Below are 26,416 nucleotides of genomic sequence, written 5' to 3'. Positions count from 1 at the left end.
CATCTTTAAAACAACAGTAGTAAGCCCATTACACATGTTGCTATAAATAACATATTTTATGAATAATAATGATACTTTCCAAAGCAAAAAAAAAATAGTGACAAAAGTGGCATGCTTTTACACTTTTGCAAATCCCTTGAAAGCCTGGCTTCACAGAAGATGGCAAGATTCTCAGGCATGCTTCTGCACTCTGGCCGTTGTGATATGTTATCTTGGTTTGTAGCATATGAAGAAAATCCAGCCTTCTGCAGTTGTGTGGTGGGAAGAAGCTGGGACTCACAGACCTCCTGAAAGGCTCTCAGGGCCCCAGCAGTCCTCAGACCTCACTCAGAACCGCTTGCTGAAACTAACCAGGGCTCACTCAGGAGCTGTCCGGGCTCAGACTCTGAACTCCATGGCAGCTACCGTTCAGGAAGGGACGCACAGATACAGAGGAAACACCCATGGTATCCAGTACAAGGATGATCATTGCTTCCACTTCACAGGGTTTTTGAGAGAACTACGTGAAATGCTGGATATAAGCACCTGACACTGGGCTCAATAAATGGTACCCGGGGGTGAGAAAGGACCACAGGTGAGCGCAGTTATAAGCGAGAATCCATTATCCAGATGAACCGACCTCTCAGCTCCTTTCTCCAAGGTTCCTTCCACCCACACACATCCCATTATGCCATTCTTGCTACATCATTTCACTGAATGTTCATCTCTGGAAGCAAAGACATACCATAATAAGTGCCACAGAAAGGAGAGCAGGGGCATTGTTCAAAAGAGGGGAAGATGAAACAGAGCTGTCAAACTCTGGAACATTAAGATGGTTCTGCTCCTCAGAAGAGCAGAAATGTGGTCCTTTCTCAGGAGCGGCTGTGTGGGAAGAGCAAGATATAGTCCTGGCTCCAGAAGGTCAAATCAAAGCATCTGGTGTCCACGTCTGGTCAGCAGATAGGAGTTGGGGTCAGGAAGCTGAAAAGTGGATGACATCAGGAAATCAGGGCAGGACAAGAGAAAGCAAAGGGGGCCTCGGAAGGAGCAAGAGATTTCAGGCCAAAATCAGCACCTCCAGCTTACGGGGAACGTCTGGAGCCCCCACTTGTCCACATACATACACACAGACACACACACAAAGTAGGGTAAGGGGTGCAGGGCTGGGCAGACGGTGTTATTAGTAAGTGGTATGATAGACTGGCTGTGCTGTGGCACGGCTTACAGAACAGTCCCAATTTCAAGACTCTAAGAGGGCGGGGACTTATCGCCCCAGCACCTAGCTTGGTGCATGGCTCCTAGCACACTCTACAGCTACTGGTTGATTGAATGGCCCTCTCGCCTTGTCCCTATAAACCATCAAAATGTCCCTGAAGTGCCAATATGCCCGCATCCTGATTACCTCTTCCAGATTGCCCCTTGCTCCCAGGAGTGGCACAAAAAGCCTATGAATGACAATGTATTTGGATTTGGGGTTCAGCTCTGCTCTGGAGATCAGGAGATGCAGGTTCTAGTCCCATCTCTGCACGAGATCACTATGTCATTCAGGACTTGACACGCTCCCTCTTGGAGACTCAAGTCTATCACCCGTGAGTCAAAAGAAGGGGCCCCTGAGCAGGTGTGTTGAATGCAGGGCTCAGGGACCCAACGACCCTGTACCAAGGTCAGGAAGATGGAATGTCCCACTAAGTCAAGTTCATAGGCGTGACCAGAAAGGCAGGTTGCCAACTGGGAATCAGGGCACCTGGAGACTGTGGGGCATGGCCACACCTGGTGATGTGTCCCCTCTGGGCCCTCATTACCCTTTTGTAGACTGTCCCCACCTCTCTTCAGCCTCTGACCTGATATAGGGTGAAAGCTTTTTCCAGGGTTTTAAGACAGCTGCTGCCAGGACCCGAGACATGTGAACTTGGATCTGAGCTGTGAGCAATGATTTCGAAGGCATTTTAGGTCCCAGTTTCAAACTCCTTTTTCCAAATGTGAAATTTAGGAGACAAAGAGAAAGGGAAGGAATGGTTACTGAGCACCTTGAAATGCCAAGCCTCTGTTAGACATTTTATCTGCATACCTGACTTCCTATCCGTATGGTAGACGTCAGTGTCCCAAGAAAGTTGAAAGAGAAGTACAGTATTCTAGCCAAGATAGTGAGGCCAGGATTTAAATCTTTCCTCTCCTGTCCATTCCCCTCCCCAGGTCCCACCTCCCTAGCTCCCTCCTCCCTCTGTCCACCTCTCCTCTCTCCTTCCCTCCCTATGGGTTCCTGTAAGGCACCCAAAATGCCACAGCCACCTCCGCTCCCTCGGGGGATGTGAGCAACCGTCGTAAGAAGCACTGTCCCCAGTTCACTCTCCCCTTGTAACTGCATTTTTGCTCTGGGCATTCAGAGTGGCAGGTACCTATCTCCCTCTCCCCTCTGCCAATGAAAGCTTGCACATAATCCTGCTTCCTGCCCACCCCCTCCATCCTCTCAAGTAATGTCTGTCTTCCTGCATTCTTCCTCCCCTGCTCCGGCCCTGTGGCTGCTTTCAAAGCAGGTCCTTGGGACTCAGGCCAAGTTAATCAGGAGGGCCTGGGATGGCCCAGGAGGCGGAACCTGGTGACCTGTGTGTCCCAGGGCTCAGTGCTGTCCGCTCACCCCAATGGCTGTGACATGGGGTTTGTGAAGATGTGGTGGCTGCTGAGAGAAGGGAACAGCCTCAGAGACCCCAGGGCCAGTGTTCTGGTTCCCACTCAGAACTATTTCTTAGGGAGTCATCAGCACCTGCTTGGAGCCCTGCTTTCGAGAGATGTCTTGTGTTTTTCAGATGCTTGCCCAGAGAGCAGTGAGAGCTCTGGCTGTGCAGTCAGCTCTGCCAATTTGCAGAGTTGAAGCCAGTCTGTGCCTCCATTTCACCATCTGTAAAATGGGCACAAGAGTGATAATGATCCCATAGGGTCTTCAGAAGGATCGTATGCCTGTAAAGAGCTATGGTCTCGCCCACAGAAAGGACCTAGCAAGTGGGTGCAGCTACTGCTGTGGTCACCAGGAGGAGAGGGATGATGGCATGGTTGGTCCAGGGAAGAAAGTCTCCTTACCCAGATCCCTGTGATTCCAGGGTTGGATACGATGCCCACTTGGGTATGTTGCATAAACTGTCTGCCTGCACACTTATTTATCCAACAAATAAATGAGCACTTACTCTGTGCCAGGCACTGTCCCAAGGGCCAGCATACAGCGGTAACAGGACAGAGATGGCCCCTGTCCTCAGGGAGCTTACTGTCTGGTAGAGAGAGACAGTCCATGAGCGTTTAACAAATGATCTCAGGGAAGCATCAGTGCTATGACAAAAAGAAAACATGGCAACTGGTTGGGGACAACTGGGGGAAGGCATTGCTTCAGAGAAGATGCTGGGGAACATCCCCTGGAGAACTGGCACCTGACGTAGACCTGAATGGTGAGAAGGACCTGGGGCATCTCTCAGACGGGGAAAGAGCTCTCCAGGTAGAAGGTGCAGCACGTGACAAGTCCCCAAGGTGGGAAGCAGCTTAGCTTAGTTACTGGATAACAAGAAGCCCAGTGGAGATGAGTGAGTGAAATTGAAAGGGAGAAAGGATGGAGTCAGGGTGGTGGGAGGCAGGGGACAGATGATGCTGTGTATGCCACGTCCAGGACTTCAGAGTTTATCCACCGAGCAATGGGAAGCCAGTGCAGGGCCCCGGGCAGGGGAGTCACATGGTGTAACTGCTGATAAGTCTGGCTGTTGGGTGGAGAATGGGCAGGGAGTCAGATGAGGGTGGAGAGGCCAGCAGGAGGCTGCTGTGATCGTCCAGGAGAGAGATGATGGCGGTTCAGACCAGGGTGGCAGCAGTTGAGGTGGTGAGAAGCCCTGGAATTCCGGATACCTTTTGGAGGTGAAACCAACAGGATTTGCTAGTGGGTGGGTTCAACCAGGTCACATCCCCAAAACAGCCATTGTGGGAGAAGCTTCCTGACAGCCTGGCGTCCAAGGTCAAGGTTCAAAGGGATGTTACATCTGTGCCCCCACAGCTGCCTCTCCTTGAGTTGGCAAGGGTTCCGCCTCTGTCTGTCTCCCAGAAAGCCAAGAGTCAGATGCTGATACATTTGGGGAAATACACACGAAGCTATCAGGAGGTGGTCCTGAAGCCACCTCTCTTTTGAGTGCTGCAAGTCCAGCAGTGGCAGGCTCTTTCCGCTAATAAAACTGATAAAGGCAACTCATGCAGCTGTGTACGCAGACACAGAGATGGCCAATCCACTGGGCATGTTAAAGACACAGGCACCCAGCGAGGTGGGAGGCCCCCTGGAATCAGGGTGCTAACACAGTTCCGTGCATGCACTTGAAAACGCTGCATATGAAAGGGTGCTGGGAGCAGACAAGGACTTAAGACGTGCTTTGATGGACATAAATTTATAGGCTAGAAAATCTGAAGTTCTGAGAACTGCAATTTTTCTTTTAATCTTCCATGTTGTTTCCAAGGGGAGGCTAATATTCAGCTAGAGTCAGAAAAAAATGCAGCTCCTTTTACCGGCTTTACAGACATTTTGGAAAGTGGCATCATTATGTCCATGTGAATACAGCAAAAGTTCTGGTACCAAACTCAGTGAGAGGGGTGGGAGCTGCCAGGGCTGCCCACCTAGAATGAAGCGTGTAGACAGGTGGACAGGTAGGCCCTCTGAGCAGTGAATGTCCTGCTTTTGAGAGGGAGTTTTGCGCTTGTCACCCAGGCTGGAGTGCAGTGGCACGATCTTGGCTCACTGCAACCTCCACCTCCCAGGTTCAAGCAATTCTCGTGCCTCAGCCTCCGGAAGTAGCTGGAATTACAGGCGCCTGCCACCATGCCCCACCACTTTTTGTGTTCTTAGTAGAGGCGGGGTTTCACCATGTTGGCCAGGCTGGTCTCAAACTCCTGACCTCAAGTGATCCACCCGCCTCGGCCTCCCAAAGTGCTGGGATTACAGGCATGAGTCACTGCGTCTGGCCTCTTTTTTCTGTGATGGTCTCTCTGATCACCCAATTAGGATGGCAAGTATAGGGAAGGCAAGAAAAAAATTGCGGATAGCATCCCCATGCTCGTTAACCCAAACACAGGACCCAAATTACTTTTCAAGGAAAGGGGTTGCGAAATGGCATGTTTTGAGCAGTGGCCCTGGGGCCGGTCAAGCATCAGCCACAGGTGCCAATTTCACTTTTGTCGTAGCCCTTCATGTGGGCACACTGGGGCCCGGGCAGCAGAGTGGGCCATCTGTGTCACTTCCCTCTGCCCTGGGGTACTCTTCCTCTAGCCGGAGGGGACACGCTTTGCCATTGGGCACTCAGAGGATCCAGGGAGAGGGCTGGACCCCACCTCCTTAGTACATTTGCCAGGTGGGCAGAGGGGCTGAGAATGTAAGGCCAGGGTCTGCTTTGTTGTTTCTTTGTGGCTAAAGATAGGGATGATGTGACAATCTATTTCCTGTGATCAAAGACAAGCTCAGCACACTGTCCACCATCCCTGGGTACAGGCTTTGCAAAGAGTGGCCTTGCTTTAAAATCAATTTTAAAACATGATAATAGAGACCACAATTTAATTTTTAAAATCATGATCCCATTCATCTAACCTTAGTAGATTCCATGTATTGAATATTCACTCTGGCAGATGGTGTTCTAAGCGCTTTTACGTGTGTTTACTCACTTAACCCTATGAGGGAGCAGCATGATTGTTCCATTTTACAGAGGAGACAAATAAAGCCCCAGGATGAGAAGCAGCCTGCAGAAGGCCAGACAGCGAGAGCAACATTCTGTCTTAATCTCCCCTTGCTTCCGGTGCCTGGCACCAGCAGGCAGCCAATTAATGTGTAGACCAGGAGAGGTTCACTGGTCAACGGCTTGGTTAGTTGCGTGATTAGCTAATGGGTTTAGAGGCCCAGTCTCGAGTTAGCGGACTCACGTTCCAATCTCAGCTCAGCCACTTCCCAGTTGTGTGGCCTATTATGGAAATTCCTTCCTTCCCACGTGCTTCAATTTTCCTTACTCATGCAATGGGCTTAAGAATTGCCTCCCTTTGTAGGGTTTGGGTCGTGAATTAGAGGAGACCAACGCCTATAAAAATCTGGCGCATGGTAGATGCCTAATAAACAGTTGTTGCAATGCTGAGTTCTAGCTGTGAGTACAGCTTTGCTACCCAGTTCCAAACAAGAGACACCCGAGCTGCCACATGGATGTCAGCTTGTAAGACGCGGGACATCCCCCTGCATGTACCACTGCAGACGTCTGCATGCACTCCAGGCAGCAGCACAGACAGGCCTGTGTGCCACATGTTGGATTCCCGACTAGAGAAGCCAGTGCTCAAGTCTCACCAGCAGGTACAAACTGCGTCATTTCCCACCCATCCGGAATAACCACATCTTCCTCCTTGTGCCACTGGCCCCAAAGCCTGCTGTTCTATGGAGCAGGAAATGCACTTCAGTTTTTTTTGTTTCTGTTTTTTTTTTTTGTTTGTTTGTTTGTTTTTGAGACACAGTCTTGCTATGTCACTGGCTGGGGTGCAGTGGTGCGATCTCCGCTCACTGCAAGCTCCGCCTCTCAGGTTCACGCCATTCTCCTGCCTCAGCCTCCTGAGTAGCTGGGACTACAGGCGCCCGCCACCACATCAGGCTAATTTTTTGTATTTTTAGTAGAGATGGAGTTTCACCGTGTTAGCCAGGATGATCTCGATCTCCTGACCTCGTGATCTGCCTCCCAAATCTCGGCCTCCCAAAGTGTTGGGATTACAGGCGTGAGCCACTGCGCCCAGCCTTGTTTTTGTTTTTTTTTGAGACAGAGTCTCACTCCTTCTCCCAGGCTGGAGTACAGTGGCGTGATCTTGACTCACTGCAACCTCTGCCTCCTGGGTTCAAGTGATTCTCCCGCCTCAGTCTCCTGAGTAGCTGGGACTACAGGCACATGCCACATGCTCGGCTAATGTTTTGTATTTTTAGTAGAGATGGGGTTTCACCGTAATGGCCACACTGGTCTCAAACTCCTGGCCTCAAGTGATCTGCCCACCTCTGCTGTCAAAGTGCTGGAATAACAGGCGTGACTCACTGTGCCCGCGCAGGAAATGCCCTTGGGGTGGAAAAATTCCTGCTGACTTGTCTTGTTGCCACCTGCAAATGGGATGCAGTCACAAAGGCCTACACTGACCAAAGGTCCCCCAGGCCTGCATCTGGCACATCCTCCCGAGGTCTAGGAGGCCAAACAGTAATGAGGATGAACCAAATACTTCATGCAAATAGTTCAGTAAAAATAATACAGCACAGGCCGGACGCGGTGTAATCACAGCACTTTGGGAGGCTAAGAAGGGCGGATCACAAGGTCAGGAGATCGAGACTATCCTGGCCAACATGGTGAAACCCCATCTCTACTAAAAATACAAAAATTAGCTGGGTGTGTTGGCGCACAACTGTAATCCCAGCTACTCGGGAAACTGAGGCAGGAGAATCACTTGAACCCGGGAGGCGGAGGTTGCAGTGAGCTGAGATGGCGCCACTGCACTCCAACCTGGCCACAGATCAAGATTCCATCTCAAAAAATATATAATAATAGTAATAATAATAATAATACAGCACATGGATCCAGCTTGTGAACTCCCTACCGGAGCTTGGATGTGAATAGCGGACGATTTCACGGTTCATGTGATTGCCCTCAAAGTATGCTAGGTGTTTTCGTTCTCGCCCTCTCTTACCTGAACAGGGTGACCTTTCTAAAAATCACGTAGAGTTGCTTAAATGAATGTTAAAACTCATTCTCATTCCTTGACTTGGTGGCGAGGGTGGGACAGGAGCTTGCTGGGTCTTGAGGGGAAGTTGGCCTGGGAATCGAGCTGAGGTGTGGCTGTAACTTGGGGACGCAGCCTCATGCGAAGCGGAAGTCCAGAGTTCACTGTAAAGTTTGTTATTTTACTTTCTGTCCCATAAAAAGAAAATGTGTAAATAGGGCACGTCGATATTTTTTCAATATCATAAAACACGTAAAGGGAATTTTTTAGAAAGGTACAAATGATGTGTTGAAATAAGCAAATTAGTTTCAGGATTAAAAAAAAACATTGTTTCACCATCTTATGCATGGTCCCATATTTTTCTAGAGATCAAGCTGGCCATCCTAGATGCTTATCATTGAGGGGAGGCAGAAAAAAAAAACACCCCCAGGCTACACAGAAGATGTGGGTCAAATCATTCAATTTGTCAGGCCCTCTGATGAATTCTGCTGGGTCCATACCCCCTCCCCGCCTTGTTCCCTAGGGCTGAGATTTACAAATGCTGAGATGAGAACAAAGAAGCTTTTGCCCTGGAGGAGTCTTTTGTCCCTGGGGGAAGAATGACCCCCAGGACGTGTCCTCTGACCTTGCTACTCAGAGCATCGTGGCACATATTCAAGAGTGGACCGAGACCAGCAGCATCAGCAACTCCTGGGAGTTTACTAGAAGTGCAGAATCAGGCCAGATGCAGTGGCTCATGCCTGTAATCCCAGCACTTTGGGAGGCCGAGGCTGGTGGATCACTTGAGGTCAGGAGTTCGAGACCAGCCTATGCAACACAGTGAAACCCTGTCTCTACCAAAAAATACAAAAACAATTAGCTGGGCATGGTGGTGCACACTTGTAGTCCCAGCTACTCAGGAGACTGCGGTGGGAAGATGGCTTGAACCCAGGAGATGGAGGTTGCAGTGAGCTGAGATCGTGCCACTGCGCTCCAACCTGGGCAACAGAGTGAGACCCTGTCTCAAAAAAAAAAGCAGAATCTCAGACCCCACCCCAGACCTCAGGCATCAGAATCTGCATTTTAACAAGATCTCCGGAAGATGAATGTGTTCAGCAGAGCTTGAGATGCCTTATGAGATGATGCCCGAAGACCCTTGGGTGCCTAAGAGGGCCCATTGAGTTTGCAAAAAGCTCAGGGTACAAAGACAAGGGCATGATGACTCTGCCCGGGCATGTCCTGAGCTGCTTCTGGAAAGAAGTGTCCTCTGAGCTGGGTTAGAAGGAAAAGAAAGAAAGGTTTCATGGAGATGGAAAGGAGAATATTCCCAGCAGGGGGGTGGACAGAGTAAGGAAAATCATGCAGCTGTTGAAGAGCATGATGGGTGATGGCAATTGGGGTCTCGGGAAAGGCAAGTGGGAGGTGGATCCCTGCTCAGCTGTCTCTCATGCCAGTGGAAGGGCACCCCTCCTCCATCCCTTCTCTTCCCAGAGCCCGTGTGCCCACGAGGAAAAATCCCTGGCTCCCTGTTTCATTAGTGCCATGAGTTGGACTTTGCTATGCCAACCCAGACTGGGGCTTCATGAGATAGGTCATAGCTTCTGAGCACTGACTCTATGCCAGCATCATGCTGGGCACTTCACCTACTTTCCTTTGTTTATTCTTGAGGACAACCCTAGAGCTGGTTCTAGAGAGGCTGGAGAGCAGAGCCATCAAAAACATGTAGGGTCAGCAGCATGGTGGCTCACACCTGTAACGCCAGCACTTTGGGAGGCTGAGGCAGGAGGATCGCTTGAGGCCAGGAGTTCAAGACCAGCCTGGCCAACATAACAAGACCCCTATCTGTACAAAAAATAAAAATAAGAAAAATTGGCTGGGCACAGTGGCTCACACCTGTAATCCCAGCACTTTGGCAGGCTGAGGCAGGTGGATCATTTGAGATCAGGAGTTCAAGATGAGCTTGGCCAACATGGTGAAACCTCATCTCTACTAAAAATACAGAAATTAACTGGGCAGTAGTGGCACGAGCCTGTAATCCGAGCTCCTTGGGAGGCTGAGGCAGGAGAATCGCTTGAGCCTAGAAGGCAGAGGTTGTGGTGAGCCGAGATCACACCACTGCACTCCAGTCTGAGTGGCAGAATGAAACCCTGTTTCAAAAACAAAAAGAAAGAAAGAAAAAGAAAAATTACCTGGGTGTAGAGGCACGTGACTGTAGTCCCAGCTACTCAGGAGGCTGAGGTGGGAGGATTGCTTGAGGCTGGGAGGTTGAGGCTGCAGTGAACCCTATTCATGCCACTCCTCTCCAGTCTGGGTGACAGAGGCCAGACCCTGGCTCAAAAAGAGCATGTGGGTCCGGGCGTGGTGGCTCATGCCTGTAATCCCAGCGCTTTGAGAGGTTGAGGTGGGTAGGTCACCTGAGGTCAGGAGTTCAAGACCACCCTGGTCAACATGGTGAAACCCCATCTCTACTAAATATACAAAAATTAGTTGGGCGTGGTGGCAGGCGTAATCCCAGCTACTTGGGAGGCTGAGACAGGAGAATCGCTTGAGCCCAGGAGGCAGAGGTTGCAGTGAGCCGAGATCGCACCACTGCACTCCAGCCTGGGCAACAAGAGCAAGACTCCATCTCAAAAACAAAACAAAACAAAACAAAACAAAAACAAACAAACAAAAAAAACAAAAAAAAAAACCCGCATGTGGACTGGAGCCAGACCACCTGTTCCAGATACCGTCACCATCTCAACAGCAGTGTCCTCGGGAACGTTAAAAGGGATTTTCCTACCCATATCCTGAAGTTTCCTCTTCCCAGCACTTTGGGAGGCCGAGACGGGCGGATCACGAGGTCAGGAGATCGAGACCATCCTGGCTAATATGGTGAAACCCCGTCTCTACTAAAAATACAAAAAACTAGCCGGGTGAGGTGGTGGGCGCCTGTAGTCCCAGCTACTCGGGAGGCTGAGGCAGGAGAATGGCGTAAACCCGGGAGGCGGAGCTTGCAGTGAGCTGAGATCCGGCCACTGCACTCCAGCCTGGGCGACAAAGCGAGACTCCGTCTCAAAAAAAAAAAAAAAAAAAAAAAAAAAGGACATAAAACAGTAATAGTATATACTTTCATAGAGTTGCAGTGATGATTAAATATATCCCATAGAGTTTGGCGGCACATGGCAAGTGTTATACGTGAGCGTTGTTATTATTCTTATTGATCCCCATTGAACAGATGCGGAAAGTGAGGTTCTGAGCATTTAAGTGCCTTCTTCAAGCTCACACAGTTAATTATACTCTACTGTCTTGGCAATGATTCCCCATGGCCTCTTCCTTTTCTCCCACTTAGCCTTTCTTGGAGACCCCTTAAAGCGTGCTGCAATCTCCGCCTCCGACATCAGGCCCCTCTGCCTCCCACCAATTTCCTCTCACCTAACTCATAACATCTCGTCTTGGCTGTGTGCCTGAGTCTGTGACTGCCTCCAGAGTTAGGCCGTTTCCTCTGCCCACAGTGCCCACCTGCCCATCTCTGCTGAAGATTGCATCTTTCTTGTTTTTTTTTTTGTTTTTTTTTTTTGTTTTTTTGAGACGGAGTCTCTCTCTGCCGCCCAGGCTGGGGGGTGCAGTGGCATGATCTTAGCTCGCTGTAAGCTCCGCCTCCCGGGTTCACGCTGTTCTCCTGCCTCAGCCTCCAAAGTAGCTGGGAACTACAGGCGCCTGCCACCACTCCCAGCTAATTTTTTGTTTTTGTTTTTTTAGTAGGGATGGGGTTTCACCATGTTAGCCAGGATGGTCTCAATCTCCTGACCTCGTGATCCCCCCGCCTCGGCCTCCCAAAGAGCTGGGATTACAGGTGTGAGCCACTGTGCCCAGCCTAGACTGCATCTTTCAAAGCCAGGGCCAAATAACACTCTTGCCCCAAAGACTCTGCAGTGCACCCCAGAGTGCCCTCCTCTTCAACTGGCTACCTCCAGAGCACCCGGAGAGCCAGGGCCATGTTGTGGACAGCATGACTTTCTCCCATCCTTCCAGCCACAGTGCTTTGTATGCAGTTGGTGCTCTGAAAGCATGATGGCCAGGCTTGGTGCTTACACCTGTTTAACCAGCACTTTGGGAAGCTGAGGCAGGCAGATCACCTGAGCTCAGGAGTTTAGGAGTTCGAGATCCGCCTGGGCAACACGGCGAAACCCCATCTCTACTAAAAGTACAAAAGTTAGCTGGGCACGGTGGCATGTGCTTGTAGTCCCAGCTACTCTGGAGGCTGAGACAAGAGAATTGCTTGAGTCTGGGAGGCGGAGGTTGCAGTGAGCCAAGACACATTGCACTTACCACTTGGGCAACAGAGTAAGACCTTGTCTCAAATAAATAAATAAATAATGAATGAATGAATGCCTGGCCCTGCCCTAATTACGACCAATTAGCCCCTGGCTCTCCAGAAGGCTCTGGGATGTCTGTGGCCTGTGGATCTCCTGACTGGCTGCTCTTCTCCCTCCTAACATTCATTCCTGCCCTTTAGCCACGAGTGGCTGTCATGAGGTCTGTTTTCCCAGGAGTGCGAGTGAGCGCTCCATGTCCATCACAACGACAGAAAAGGACTTGATGTGCAGGGCTGGACCTTCCCCGATGTGGGTGCCCTACCAGCCCCTCCGTCTCAAGATCCCTGGCCTGGGGCTCTTGGTGTCTCTTGATTCAGCCCAGGGTTTCTCACCCTCAACATTGCTGACACTCGGCACCAGATAATTCTTTGCTGTAGGAGGTCATTCTACGCACCCACTAGATGCCAGGAGCACTCCTCACCTCCCCAGTGTGACCAACAAAATGTCTCCAGATATGCCAAATGTTTCCCAGGCGTGGGGGGCAAAATTGCCCCCTGGTTGCAAACCACTGCTATGTGGAGTTTTGCCCAGGATAACCAGGAAGAGAGGAACTATGGCTGCGGCACCGAGAGACTGCAGAGGAGGGCTCAAAATCCCCAAACCTACATACAAGAGGTCCCAGAAACAGTGAAGATGGCTGGCATGCTGAGCAAGAGGGGGCTTACCTAGCTCCTGCCAGTCATGGCCAGGAAGTAACTGTGATCCAGCTTTTGGCAGATTCCAAGGCTTTCAAGAAAAGTCAGGAATCCTATCTTTTAAGTGAAATCTTCTGATTCTTAAATGTTGGCCACTAATGTGAATTGTTTAAAAAGACACTGTGGGAAAAACAAAATGTGTCTGTGAGCCAAATGTGGGCTGCTGGCTGCTAGTTCTGCAACCTTTCCTACAGACCAAGCTCCCATCCCGGAGGCTTGGGCAGCTCACACCACTCCTGAGCCCACACTGCAGTGGTTTGAATCTTAGGCACCGTGAACAAGGTCCACGCCAGGCCTCTGAACCAGACAGGCCCTGCCCACGTTGGCCACTTCAAGTCCCTTCTGAGGTCCAATGCCAAGAAGTGAAAGGTTCTAAATTCCGAGGGAGAGAGAATATAGGAAGCACCCCAGGACAGAGGCCGGGAAGCCTGAACCCTTGCCCAGCTCTGTACTGATTTGCTGTGGCCCTAAGAAACATGTTCCCTCTGCAGGCTTCAGTTTCTCCCTCTGTTGAATGTTTGTAGGATGATGAAAGAGAAGCGAGATTGAATTCCTGCTCTCTATGTCCCTGGGACTTGAACGAGCACTTCCTGTTGGCAGTGCAGAGCCCCAGCTAGTTTGCCCAGTGCCCAGGGGGCATCCTTGTCCTTAGACTGACCTGGGCGGGGAAACGCTGGCTCCACCTCCCATCTCTGGCATCCTGCATTTCTGAGTGGGGAGTTTGGGTGGTCCTTGATGGACTCTTCCTCTGTGCAATGAGGTCATTAGGTGCCGGAAGCTGCTTCAGGCATGGAACCCACACCCTGTCACTAGGAGGGCCCACAGCCTTGGCCCCTGCTGGCACTGATGGCGCAGCTCTGGAACGGTTCCCTAGCTAGGAGGTGCCTGGGGCCACAGGATGGCTCAGTGGGCAAGCCTGTACCTGGCTGGTCTGGAATCCCTAGGACAGTTTCCCAGTGGGCTCTGCAGCTGGGAGGAGCCTTGCTGGAGCTGATAGGAGTAGAGGGGGTCTGGAAGATTGTTCTATCCAAGACCCCAATTTATACATGGAAAACTGAAGCCATGAAAGGGAAAAGCCTTGGCCAGGCACAGTGGCTCACACCTGTAATCTAGCACTTTGGGAGGCTGAGGCAGGAGAATCACTTGAACCCGGGAGGCAGAGATTGCAGTGATCACACCACTGCACCCCAGCCTGGGTAACAGAGCGAGACTCCATCTCAAAAAAAAAAAAAAAAAAAAAGTCTTCCCAGGGCCACCCAGTCAACAGGTCAACAGAACAAGCATCCACATCTCGTGGCTCCCTGTCTAGTTTTCCTTCTAATCTGCCACATTGGGGTCTCCCAGGAGTGGGCAGTGATGAAATGTAACAGACAGAAAGATGGACTGACCCAGGACATTGCCTTTCACTAACTGTGCCTGGAGCAGCCAGGCAGGTCATGTACCTCGGTGAGGTAGCCAGAGGTAAGACGGTAGGGAGCGGAGGGAACCTACCACAGTAGGGGATGAGAGGATACGCTGTCACCATGCGGGATGGAATGGGGGTTTGATAATACCTCCTTCCCACCTCAGCCTCCCGAGTAGCTGAAATTACAGGTGCACGCCACCATGCCCAGCTAATTTTCATATTTTTTGTAGAGACACAGGGTTTCACCATGTTGCCCAGGCTGGTCTCCAACTCCTGGGCTCAGGCAATCCTCCTGCCTTGGCCTCCCAAAGTGCTGGGATTGTAGATGTGAACCACCATGCCCAGCCTAATTTTTTCAAAAAGGCCAGGTGGAAACTACAAATCTGAAGCTTTTGGTGTAAGTTATCCTCATGTTAAAATGTTGGCATCCAGTTAAAAAAAATTTTTTTTTACTAGAGTACTAAAAAAAGAAACCACATTCACAAGCCAGATGCGGCTCCAAGGGCCACCAGAATGCAAGTCCTGCTTCCCTCTTTTACCCTCGCTTTACTCCGTTTTAAAATGGGTATAAGAACAATGCCCTTCTCTCATACGGCAAGTGGGGGATGAAACGAGCCAATGCCAGTCATACTGACTGGCCCACAGTAAATGGTAGCTATTGTTCTTTACTAAGACCTGAGACACTTGGCAAGATGGGGAGGGGCTGGAGTGATGGAAGGAGCTTGTTAAGGTTGGCACAGGCAACTGGGAGGCCTTGAGCGAGACTTGAGAATATTTAGGAGTGTGTGCTTGTGGTGTGCCTGGCACTGTGGGCAGAGAGCAAGTTTAAACCCCTACCCATGCCTTGTGTTTCAGGGGGAGTTGGGATTAGGTCCACCCAGCGGTTCTTGGGGTTGTACTTTACTCCAGGATTCCCTGAGTGCCCCTAAAGTGGGCCCCTGATCTGGGAGAAACATTCCACTCCCAAAGGTCAAGTCTTTAAAACCAAAAAGAAGGCAGCGCCTTTCACATTTATCCAAACACATTTTTGCTTGTTTGTTTAATGAGAAACTTCAGGGGGAAGACGGCAGTCCTTCCTACATATCTGTTCAACAAATCTGCCTCCCGAAACCCGTTCCAAAGATATTTAAATAACAATGCTGGGAAAAGAAGAATTTAGAACCAATTCTAATGAGTCCCATTGGGACTAGGGGCCGTTCCAGATTTCCGCCCTGAGAACCCAGAGACCAGGGCCTAAGGTGACTCTCTGATGTCCAGAGTACAGAGCTCTCTGCCTTACTATCTGGGCTTGGCCCATGCTGGGGTCACGGAGGGCAAGGTAAGGCCCGTTCCTAACCTTGCTGGGCGTCCTTGTAGCCACCAAAGTCCCGCATCTGCCTGTGTAGTGGTGATGGGGGCCCTGTGTGCTCTGCCTTGAGTTGGAGAAGCCAGGAGTTGCTCTGGCTGATGTGCCTGAGTTCTGGTGGGCGGGTAGACAGGCGGGCAAAACCCGTAATTATGGGGAAAGCAGCCGAGGGTGTGTGCGGACAGGCCTCCTGGAGCCCAGGCAAGTGGCCTCCTGACAAGGGAGGGCCTCTGCATTTGGACTCTGGGTGCAGAAAACCATCAGGATGGAGGAGGAGATGTTATGTAATCCCGACGCCACCTCCACTGAAAATGCGACCTTGCCACGCTCTACTGCCTCCTCCCCACTCAGAGGGCATGAAGACCTAACCGCCCTTCTGGGCAGGGCAGTGGCCCTCAGCTGTCACAGCAACAGAGTCACCTGGAGGGCTGTGGAAACAGACCGTTAGGCCTCGCTTCTTGAGTTTCTAATTCAGGAGGTCTGGGGTAGGGCCAAGAATTTGCATTTCTCTTCCATGCTCAGGAGAGATGCTGCTGCAGCTGATCGGGGCCACACTTTGAGAACCGCTGCTCCAGGGCTTACCTGAGTTAGTCCTCCTGGCCTTGATTTGCTATAACCCCGCTGGGCAAGTGTCTGCCTCTCTGGGCTTTACTTTTCTCATCCACCAACAGAGAAAAGCCAGTTTTGTCTTTGAACATCTAAACCCCCTTGGTGTTGGGATGCCTAATTACTATTTGCAGGTAGCACAGAGATCTTCCCATGAAAGGCCCAGGCACGACTACACAGGGGTTCTTACTCTGTTGTTCCAACTTCCTTGCAGCCACTGTGGGAGATGAGTTTCTCTAGGAGAGATGGGCACTTTAAGCCTTAAAGGGATAGGCCAGGCCAGCATCCTTGGACCTCATCGCTGACCCAGCAAGAATCTGGAAGCAGTTCCCTAGCCTGCTCTTTGGGATCATTTTGTTGCCTTCGAGAATGGGTGGCAGGGGCTCCATCACAGTCCCATTGATAATGGCATAATGGTTAAGAGAACAGGTTCTGGAGCCAGAACTTTCTAAGTGTGAATCCTAGCTCCACCTTATACTAGCTGTGTGACCTGGAGCAACCTGCTTAACCTCTCTGAACCTTGGATCCCTCATTGATAAAATGAGGACAGGAATAGCACTTACATAGTAATTGTACTTATATAGTACTTCTGGGGATGAAAATGAGCTAATATGTGTAAAATGCTCTGTCTGCTATTAATAGATGAGCTAATATGTGTAAAATGCTCTATCTACTATTAATAGCTCTTAACAATAATGATTAGGTATCTGTGCATTGATTAATTAAATGATAGCTTTTAAGTAAGGAGTCTCTAGCAGAGTGCCTGGCATAGAGGTGGCAATGCTCAGTAAACAGTAACTGTTATTCTTTTCTTGGGCCCCTCGCTGGCCCCTGGCCCTCTGTGTCTCTCAAATCACACAAAGGAAATGGAGACACACGGTCTGAAAATTGTGGTGAACGTAGTATCATGATTCCCAGAGCCAAGGGTCCCAGTTGTGGAAGAAATTCCGCTAGTAGCCACCGGGGGCAGCAGAGGACACATCCTGCCCAGCAGCGCTGCTGAGGGTTCCCTGAGTTCCCCTTCTTTATGAAGAATGAGGAGGTGATTTTCCCCCTGCCTACAGGCACGCATTCTCCATAACCCCTGATGTGGAAGGCAGTTCCGCAGAGAACACCCCACAATTCTGAGAGTTAGACTCCCAACGCTGCCTTTTCCACCCACATCACCTTGGATAAGTCCTTATGTCTCCCTAAACCTCTGTTTTCTCATCTGGAACCTGGGGATAGGGTGGCTTGGCGGGTTGAATGAGCTGGAAAGCACAGTCCCTGGACTGATGTCAGTGCTCAGTAAACGACACCTATTGCCAACTCAGCATCATGGCTATGAGTATGGACCCTGCAGCCAGACTACATGGGCTCTAGTCCTGCTTCTGTCACTTACTGGCTGTGTGACTCTGGATAAGTGACTTGACCTCTCTGTGTCCATTTCCTTATCTATAAAGTGGGGATGATAATAATAGTACACTTACCTCTCTGGGTTGTGGGGAGGATTAAATTAATATGTAAAATTCTTAGAACACTGCCTGGCACATAGTAAGTGCTATGTAAATGTTTGTCATTGTTATTATTTGTAGTATTTTCACTGTTGTTCTTTTTTTTTTTTTTTTTCAGCATCTCGCTTTGTCATCCAGGCTGAAATGCAGTGGCATGATCTGGGCGCACTGCAGTCTCACCTCCACCTCCCAGTTTCAAGCGATTCTCCTACCTCAGCCTCCTGAGTAGCTGGGATTACAGGTGTACGCCACCACACCGAACTCGTTTTTGTATTTTTAGTAGAGACCGGGTTTCACCATGTTGGCCAGGCTGATCTTGAACTCCTGACCTCAGGTGATCTGCCCGCCTTGGCCTCCCAAACTGCTGGGATTACAGGCGTGAGCCACCGCACCCAGTCTATTCTTTTTATTCTGAATAAGCTACAACATTTTAACTTTCTGCAGCAACTTTCCTACTTGAAGTGAACTCTTCAAAAAGGGGCTTAGAAAAGGCGAGATGTGGCCCCCGGATAAGGCAGGACTGTATTCTTTTGTTACAATTAAGAATCTAACTTGGGGCCCATTGTAGTGGCTCATACCTGTAATTCTAGTGCTTCGGGAGGCTAAAGTAGGAGGACCACTTGAGGCCAGGAGTTTGAGGCAGCCTGGGCAACAGAGCGAGACCCTATCTCCAGAAAAAAAAAAAAAAATTAAAAATTAGCTGGGCATGGTGGTGGCATACCTGTGGTCCTAGGTACTCGGGAGACTGAGGCGGAAGGATTGCTTAAGCCCAGGAGTTTGAGGCTGCATTGGGCCATCATCATACCGCTGCATTCTAGGCTGGGTGACAGAGCAAGACCTTGTCTCAAAAAGATAATAATAATTAATTTGGGACTCTTGACAGTCCAACAGGCAGGGCATGAAGGCAGCCCCACCTGACACCTGGAACTCTGTGAAATTGCTTTAATGGTCTGTTCTGCCCGAGGACTAGGCTAAGCTCTGCCTCTAGGAGAAGGCCTTTGCAAGGCCCTAGAGGAGATCAGGATCTCTGCCAGGTCATTTGGGGACCTGGGAAAGCCATCAAACGGTATCAGTGAGCCCATGACAGGCCCACAGAAGTCTCCAGCCTCGCCAGAACAGATGGCAGGATGGACCCCGAGTAAAATCCTCATCCCCGCCAAGGGCAAAGGTCTAAGTAGGTTTGGGGGAAAATCCGGCTCTAATCCTTCCTGATGCACCTGGGTCCTAGAGTTCTGCCGGGATGGCCGAGGGAAGAAGAGGAGATCAACACCATCCCTGCTGGTGGCCTCGGCAACAAAGGCGGCCCAGGGGCTGCCAAAGGGCTTCCAAGTCACTTTGGAGCCCCAGGAGTGGACTGAGATGGCAGTCTCCATAGAGATAGCAGGGAGCGTGTCCCACTCAGAAGCCATGGGCGTGTCACTCCGGCCTCCTCTGGGAATGTTTCAGTAGCCCAATTTTTGAGGATTTACCCTATGCCCAGGCCCCGTGCAGAGCTTTATATGTGTGCCTCATCTCCTGAAGGCCCTTGCCACAACCCAACGAGTAGTGACCACAATCATTTTCATTTTATGGATAGAGAACCTGAGGATTCCAGGGATGAAATCATCTGTCACAATCACACGCTAGTGATTTGAGTCCTGGCCTCTCTGCTTCTAGAGACTGTGTTCCCAATCCCCTAGGTGGGCAGCTTCCAAGATGACCCCAGTGATCCTGCCTCCTGGTAGCCACCTCAGTTTGTCTTCTCTCCTAGATTGTGGGTGAGATCTAAATGTCTTCCTTCCTTCCTTTCTTTCTTTCTTTCTTTCTTTTTTTTTTTTTTTTTTGAAACGGATTCTCGCTCCATGGCCCAGGCTGGAGTGCAGTGGTGCAATCTCAGCTCACCGCAACCTCTGCCTCCGGGGTTCAAGCAATTCTATTGCCTCAGCCTCCTGAGTAGCTGGCATTACAGGCATGCGCCACCACGCCCAGCTAATTTTTGTATTTTTAGTAGAGACGGGGTTTCACCATGATGGCCAGGATGGTCTCAATCTCTTGATCTTGTGATCTGCCCACCTCGGCCTCCCAAAGTGCTGAGATTAAAGGCGTGAGCCATCGTCCCTGGCCAAGATCTAGATGCACTTCTAATGAACAGAATAGGGAGAAGAGGATGGGCTGTCCTGTCTGAGATTACGCTGCAAAGAGACTATGGCTTCCATCTTTTCTTGCACACCTTCTCTTGCTCTTTCTTGGAGGCCTCTGTGGGAAACAAGCTGACATTCTGTGACAAGATCTCACAGCCAATGAGGAACTGAGGTTCTCAGTTCAATATCCTGAGAGGAATGGGGCCGGCGTGGTGGCTCACCCCTGTAACCCCAGCACTTTGGGAAGCTGAGGCGGGTGGATCACCTGAGATTAGGAGTTCAAGACCAGCCAGACCAATATGGTGAAACCCCGTCTGTACTAAAAATACAAAAATCAGCCGGGTGTGGTAGCGGGCGCCTGTAGTCCCAGCTACTCTGGAGGCTGAGACAGGAGAATTGCTTGAATTCGGGCAGCAGAGGTTGCAGTGAGCCGAGATTGCGCCACTGCACTCCAGCCTGGACGACAGAGCAATACTCCATAAAAAAAAAAAAAATCCTGGAGAAACTGCGTCTTGCCACTAGCCTTGTAGGTGAGTTTGGTTTGGAAGCAGATTCTGCCTAGGTTAAGCTTCGAGTTGGCAGCAGCTCCCCCTGACACCTTGATTGCAGCCTGTAAGACCCAGCTAAGCCACACCTGGATTCCTGACCCATAGAAACTATGAGATAATAAATCCCTATTGTTGAAAACCACTGAGTTTGGAGGTGATTTGTTATGCAGCAATAGGTATATACTTCCCATCACTACCAGCGACACACACGCAGAACATACCCACACAACCACCATGAGAAAGGATAAAAAAGAGCATGTCAACCGTAGTGGGCAGAGCTAGAAAAACCCTCCTCACACCTGCTAAGCCAGCCCTTTGAACCTCCAGAACACTTAGATGCAGAAACAGAAGGCACTTTTTGTTTGTTTGTTTTTGAGACAGTCTCGCTCTGTTGGCCAGGCTGGAGTGCAGTGGTGTGATCTCCGCTCACTGCAACCTCTGCCTCCCTGCAACCTCAGCCTCCCAGGTTCAAATGATTCTCCTGCCTCAGTCTCCCGAGTAGCTGGGATGACAGGCGCGTTCCACCACACCTGGCTCATTTTTGTATTTTTAGGAGAGACAGGGTTTCACCATGTTGGCCAGGCTGGTCTCGAACGCCTGACCTCAGGCGATCCACCCGCCTCGGCCTCCCAAAGTGCTGGGATTACAGGCGTGAGCCACTACACCCAGCCCAAGGCACTTTTTCATGGTCACACACAGCAAGGGGCCCTGACGTTTGGCTGAGGGCTTCATACCCCCTGGAAAGTTTCGCCAGGAGTTACAAAACTATGGGGTGTTACAAAACTCTGCATCTTCCTGGGAATCAAGAGTTCCTGCTTTGTCTTAGCTAGAGGTATTTGGAGATAGTAACAAGTTGGCTGGAAGATCTCAGTAAAACATCTTCTACAAATAGAAACATAACGGCGGGGCGCGGTGGCTCAAGCCTGTAATCCCAGCACTTTGGGAGGCCGAGACGGGCGGATCACGAGGTCAGGAGTTAGAGACCATCCTGGCTAACACGGTGAAACCCCGTCTCTACTAAAAAATACAAAAAACTAGCCGGGCGAGGTGGTGGGCGCCTGTAGTCCCGGCTACTCGGGAGGCTGAGGCAGGAGAATGGCGTAAAAACCCAGGAGGCGGAGCTTGCAGTGAGCTGAGATCCGGCCACTGCACTCCACCCTGGGCGACATAGCGAGACTCTGTCTCAAAAAAAAAAAAAAAAAAAAAAAAGAAACATAACATTTGGGTCAATGATGGATCGATCGCATATCTGATGGTGGTCCCATAAGATTATACTGTATTTTTACTGTACTTTTTCTGTTGAGATACGTTTAGATATATAAAAACTTACCATCGTGTTACAATTATCTACAATATTCAGTACAGTAACATGCTGTGCAGGAGCAATAGGTTATACTACATAGCCTAGGTGTGTAGTAGCTATCCTGTGTAGGTTTGGGTAAGTACTGTCTAGGATGTTTGTACAAGGACAAAATTGCCTACCAATGCATTTCCCAGAACGACATTCTGCCTTTGTCCCTGTCATTAAGTGATGCATGACTATTTTAAAATCATAGCCAAATGGGAGGGGGATGGGAAAGATTTCAGTGGGCTCAAATATTCAACTTGAAGCAGACAGCAAACATAATAGGATCTCTTAATATCATGTTTCTGGGTTTTGTTCCTTAAGCCAAATTTATCTTGTAGTCTTCTCCAGTGAGCTAAAGGATGTTCCCCTGGGAATGAAGGGACACTGCGAATGGGACCTGAACGGACACCTATGTCTGCAGCCTCTTTTCTGTTTTTTTGGGTGGCGCCCTATCCAGCCTGAGGTCAGGGTCAGGGGGACCCTGTCTGGCCTCAGAGCCCAGAACCAGAGCAGCCGCCCCACACCCTGTCTGGACTGCCCCTTTCCCCTCTGAAGTCATACTGTGCCTCTGCTCTTTCAAATGAGTTGCCGGGAGGACTGGATGAGGACAGCTCCTGCTGTCTTTCCTGACCCCCAAATCCTCCCTTCCTGCTGCCCCACAGAGGCTGGACACAGTGTGCCCTGGAACAGGACAGAGTGAGCCAAGTTGTATCCAGCCTCAATTCCCAGCATCCCCCAGGGGGCCTGGGAAGGTCTCCTGGGAGTAGAACTGGCTACTTAATTGGTTGGTCCCAGTGTTCAAAAATAAGAATTTCAAGGCAACGACAGAGCATTCACCCAAGCTCCAGGCCCTCCTGAGCACAGGGCCCAGTGTGACCACACAAGTCACATGCCCAGAAGCTGGCTCTGCATAGGGGTCTCCTCTAAATCCCCCTGGAGTTGTCATTTGTGTAGGACCTGCCCAAGCCACTCAGGGCAGAAAATGGGTTGGTTAGTCCTTGGCTCCAGGGTCTCCTGGTGCAGGACTGAGCAGAAACATCTCCTGGGCCCAGGGCATCCTCATAAATGTACCTCAAGGTATGTTTAATATACCTCCCCACCCAAGACAGATGGGTTTCTGATAGACTCCCGACTGCCACTGCGGCCACAGACTTGCCAGCTAGCAGAGTTGAGAGCAGGGAGAGTGAGGGGCTACAGCTGAGTAAGGGAGGCATGGGCAGCCTGGGATCCTCCAGAAAACTGGGGGAAGGTGGATCCCACTGCCATCTGCAGGTCTGGGTCTGAGCGTGCAACACACACACACACACATTCACACAGAGCCACGACCAAACTGCACTGAGTAAAAGTTGCAGAGGGAATTCCCCAGGGCTGTGGCCTTGAGAAGCAGCTTGGATGATTGAAAAGTAACTAGGACGTATGTGCACTTTGGAAGGTTGCAGAGGGGACAAGTGATGGTAGCAGTGAAATGGGCCCTGGTGGCCAATGGGCTACATAAAGACTTTTCGATACATTTACTTTCTTCTTCCTCCATCTCCTCTTTCTTCCTTTCCTTCTTCCTAAGTTTCAAAGAGTTGCTAATATTTCGAATTTAGATTTCACATAAAAATCCATATTCCTAGTAGCTCTAAACAAACAAAGAAAGGAGAACGTCTGATAACACTAAGCCTACATTCCTGCCTGACAACAATCGACAGCCTCCTCTACAGGGGCCGGTGGCCTCATTTGCCACAGTCCCCACCATCTTAATGTCTCTCTGACTGACACCAAATCCAAGTGACAGGAACTACATACTCATACTTGTGCTGGGTTTTGTTTGTTGGGTGGTTGCTGTTTGTTTGTTCTTTAAGACAGGGTCTCACTCTGTCGCCTAGCCTGGAGTGTGGTGACACAATCTCGGCTATCTGCAGCCTCCCCCTCCCAGGTTCAAGTGATTCTCCTGCCTCAGCCTCCCAAGTAGCTGGGATGACAGGCGTGCACCACCACTCCTGGCTAATTTTTGTATTTTTAGTAGAGACGGGGTTTCACCATATTGGCCAGGCTGGTCTTGAACTCTTGACCTCAAGTCATCCACCCTCCTCGGCCTCCCAAAGTGCTGGAATTCCAGGCGTGAGCCACTGCGCCCAGCCAAGTGCTATTTTTCTCTTGTCATGGAGTTAAGAGGAAAGCACATGTCTCTATCAAAAGTATAGTTCATGTACTTCAAGAAATATGTGAAAGACGATGTTTCTTTGCGGAAGTGAAAAGTCTTCCTAAGTGTTTAATATGCCAAGAGTGTTTAAGTCAAAATAATACAACGTAAATGCCCTTATTTTTTTGAAATACACCACACAGCCCATGCTCAACCCAGCTCACTCATTTATGTTCCCAGGCAGGTCCCTGAAGGTAACTCAGACAGTCCTGGACCAGATTCTCCAGGATACAGGGGCTGGCAAAGGCATTCCTAGCTTTTCTGCTCTCAGGGGCTCAAAGCGATCATTCTTTTGTTCTGCTCTGTCTGTTATCTCAGTAAAGGAGAGGAATTAGGGGATTCCCAGCATCTCTGGTCACTTGGTGTGGTGTCAGTTTCCTTCCTCCTGGAAAAGTGGTGTGGGTACTTTTCTTCCACAGCTGGGAGCACCTAGCACTTTGCATGCCACTCTGCCCTCCACTGGGCAATCAAAAGTGCACTTTTGGAGGCCGAGGCGGGCAGATCACGAGGTCAGGAGTTCGAGATCAGCCTGACCAACATGGTGAAACCCCATCTCTACTAAAAATACAAAAATTAGCCGGGCATGGTGGCGGGCACCTGTAATCCCAGCTACTCGGGAGGCTGAGGCAGGAGAATCACTTGAACCCAGGAGGCGAAAGTTGCAGTGAGCCAAGATCACACCACTGCACTCCAGCCTGGGTAACAGAGCAAGACTCTGTCTCCAGAAAACAAACAAACAAAAACAAAAACCAAAAAACAGTGCCAGCTAGAGAGGGCGGGGGTTCTAAGGCAGCCTCCACAGCTGGGCCAGTTTCGGTCATCGGGAAGGTGAGGATGCGGGGGGCAGGGAGAAGCTGGGAAGGCCATGATAGTTGGTGGCCAGGCCACTGTGGTTGCTGAGAGCCAGGGCTTCTAATCCACGGGCAGAAAACTGCTCCTAAAAGGTTCTGTAGACTTAGGGGAAAGTAACTTGGTTCTCATAGCTTGTTGGAGAGCCATAGGCCAGTGACCTAGAAATTCGCACATCTCAGGCCTGGGCCCGTGGGAGCCTCAGGTTACAGAGCCAGGCCTGGGCAGGGTAGGGATGCCAGCATGCTGCCTACAAGGGGTGGCTGGGGGCTCCATGAGTGTGTGACTGACTGCTCACCTGGCTGTGTAGCCTCGGCTCCCGCGTGTGTACAACAGGGGGAAACTGGACCTGCCTCCTGGGGCTGTAAGGAGATAATTAGTCTTTCTGAAGAGCATCGTAATCCCCAGATCAAAGGGGGCTCAGAGCTGCACTCACTTGACAGGAGCACTGCCAGCCTGAACACCCACTCCAGCGGGTGAGTTCTGTTGTGCAGACCCTCCAAGGTGCCACTTCCTACAGGGTTTGCCTGGCCTTGTCACCGTTCCCCCACCCACTCACAGGGTCCAGGCTCTGGCCTCCCCTGCCAATGGCTGCCATAGTTGGAGAGTTCATAGGCAGCACTGATAATGGACAGCGGGGAATTACTAATGCCTAACTCATAGATGGGGAAACTGAGCCTGGGGAAGTGAGGTGAAGTCACCAGGGCCTCCCACCAGATCTCAGCCCCCTCGCGATCTCCTCCACCAGACGCACTCAGCATTCCCCTCACAGGATGGCCAGTCACACGCAAAGATAAGGGAAGGAAAGGTCCTGGGGCTGCTCCCCTCCCCGCCCACTCTTTCTGACCTCCCCCGGCCGGCTGTGAGGACCTGGGCTCCAGCAAGGCTGTCACAGGGTGTCAGGAGAGGAGAGAGACACAGCAAAGTGGGGTGCCAGGCAGAGGCCAGGGGCTTTCAAAGACCGGGGCCCAAGTCCCCCCGGTGACATCGGTCATCATTCTGACCCTCCGTGTCCCCGGGAATGACCGCGTCGGGGATGCACCGAGTGGCGGGGGCCAGGCGCACAATGGGGCGACGCAGCGGCGCTCCCGGGGCACTGGGGCCAGTCTGGGCGCCGCGGAGGGGCGGGGGCGGGGGCGGGGGCGGGGGCGGGGCGGGGCGGGGCGGGGGCGGGGCGAGCCTCGGCCGTCGCCAGCCCGGAAGGAGCGGGAGGAGGAGCCGCGGGACTGGGAGTCGTTCCCACGTGAGAGGCTCCGCGGCCGAATTCCTCGCGTGCGGCAGCCGCTGACCGCCCGGCGTCCGGCCGGACGGAGAGCCCTGGTCCGGCGTGCGCAGGCGGCCGGGCGGGAGGCGGGGGCGGCGCTCGGCTGCGCCCCGATGCGGCGGCGACCCCAGGAACTGTGAGCCCGGCGCGCGCCGTCGGAGCCCCTCGCGCCGCCGCGGGCAGCGCCCCCCGGGCACCCGGCATGCGGGCGGCCGACTCGGGCTCGTGGGAGCGCGTCCGCCAGCTCGCGGCGCAGGGCGAGCCGGCACCTTCCTGCGGGGCGGGGGCCGGGCCCACGCGGCCCCCGGGACTCGCAGCCTGCGAGCAGTGCGTGGACGCGGCCGGGCCCCGCGCCGGGGCTCCCCGGGTCCGAGCGGATGGCGACTGCAGCCAGCCCGGTAGGTGCGCGCGGGGCGGGGCGGGCGGCGCGGACGCAGGCCCGGGAGCCGCCGGGGCCGGGCGCGCGAGGGCGCTCGGAGCCGGGATCGGGAAGCCGCTGGCG

General features: G+C 51.5%; 1 protein-coding gene across 2 annotated transcripts in view; it reads left to right on the top strand.

Annotated features, from left to right (window-relative positions):
* Positions 1–26,416, top strand: part of KAZN (kazrin, periplakin interacting protein) — a 515,264-nt gene that overhangs the window by 297,727 nt on the left and 191,121 nt on the right. The window contains exon 1 of one of the 2 annotated variants that reach the window (XM_028839490.2): positions 25,881–26,312. The exons of the other annotated variant lie outside the window; for it this stretch is intronic. Coding sequence (XP_028695323.1) covers positions 26,117–26,312 — 196 coding nt within the window. The 5' untranslated portion in view covers positions 25,881–26,116. Of the gene's footprint in view, positions 1–25,880; positions 26,313–26,416 lie in introns of those variants that run through there. 2 annotated transcript variants of the gene reach the window in all.

This window comes from Macaca mulatta, chromosome 1, assembly GCF_049350105.2.
Source record: "Macaca mulatta isolate MMU2019108-1 chromosome 1, T2T-MMU8v2.0, whole genome shotgun sequence".
NCBI lineage: Eukaryota > Metazoa > Chordata > Mammalia > Primates > Cercopithecidae > Macaca > Macaca mulatta.
Note: the sequence above shows the minus strand (reverse complement) of the source record. Positions and strands in the feature narration are given on the sequence as shown.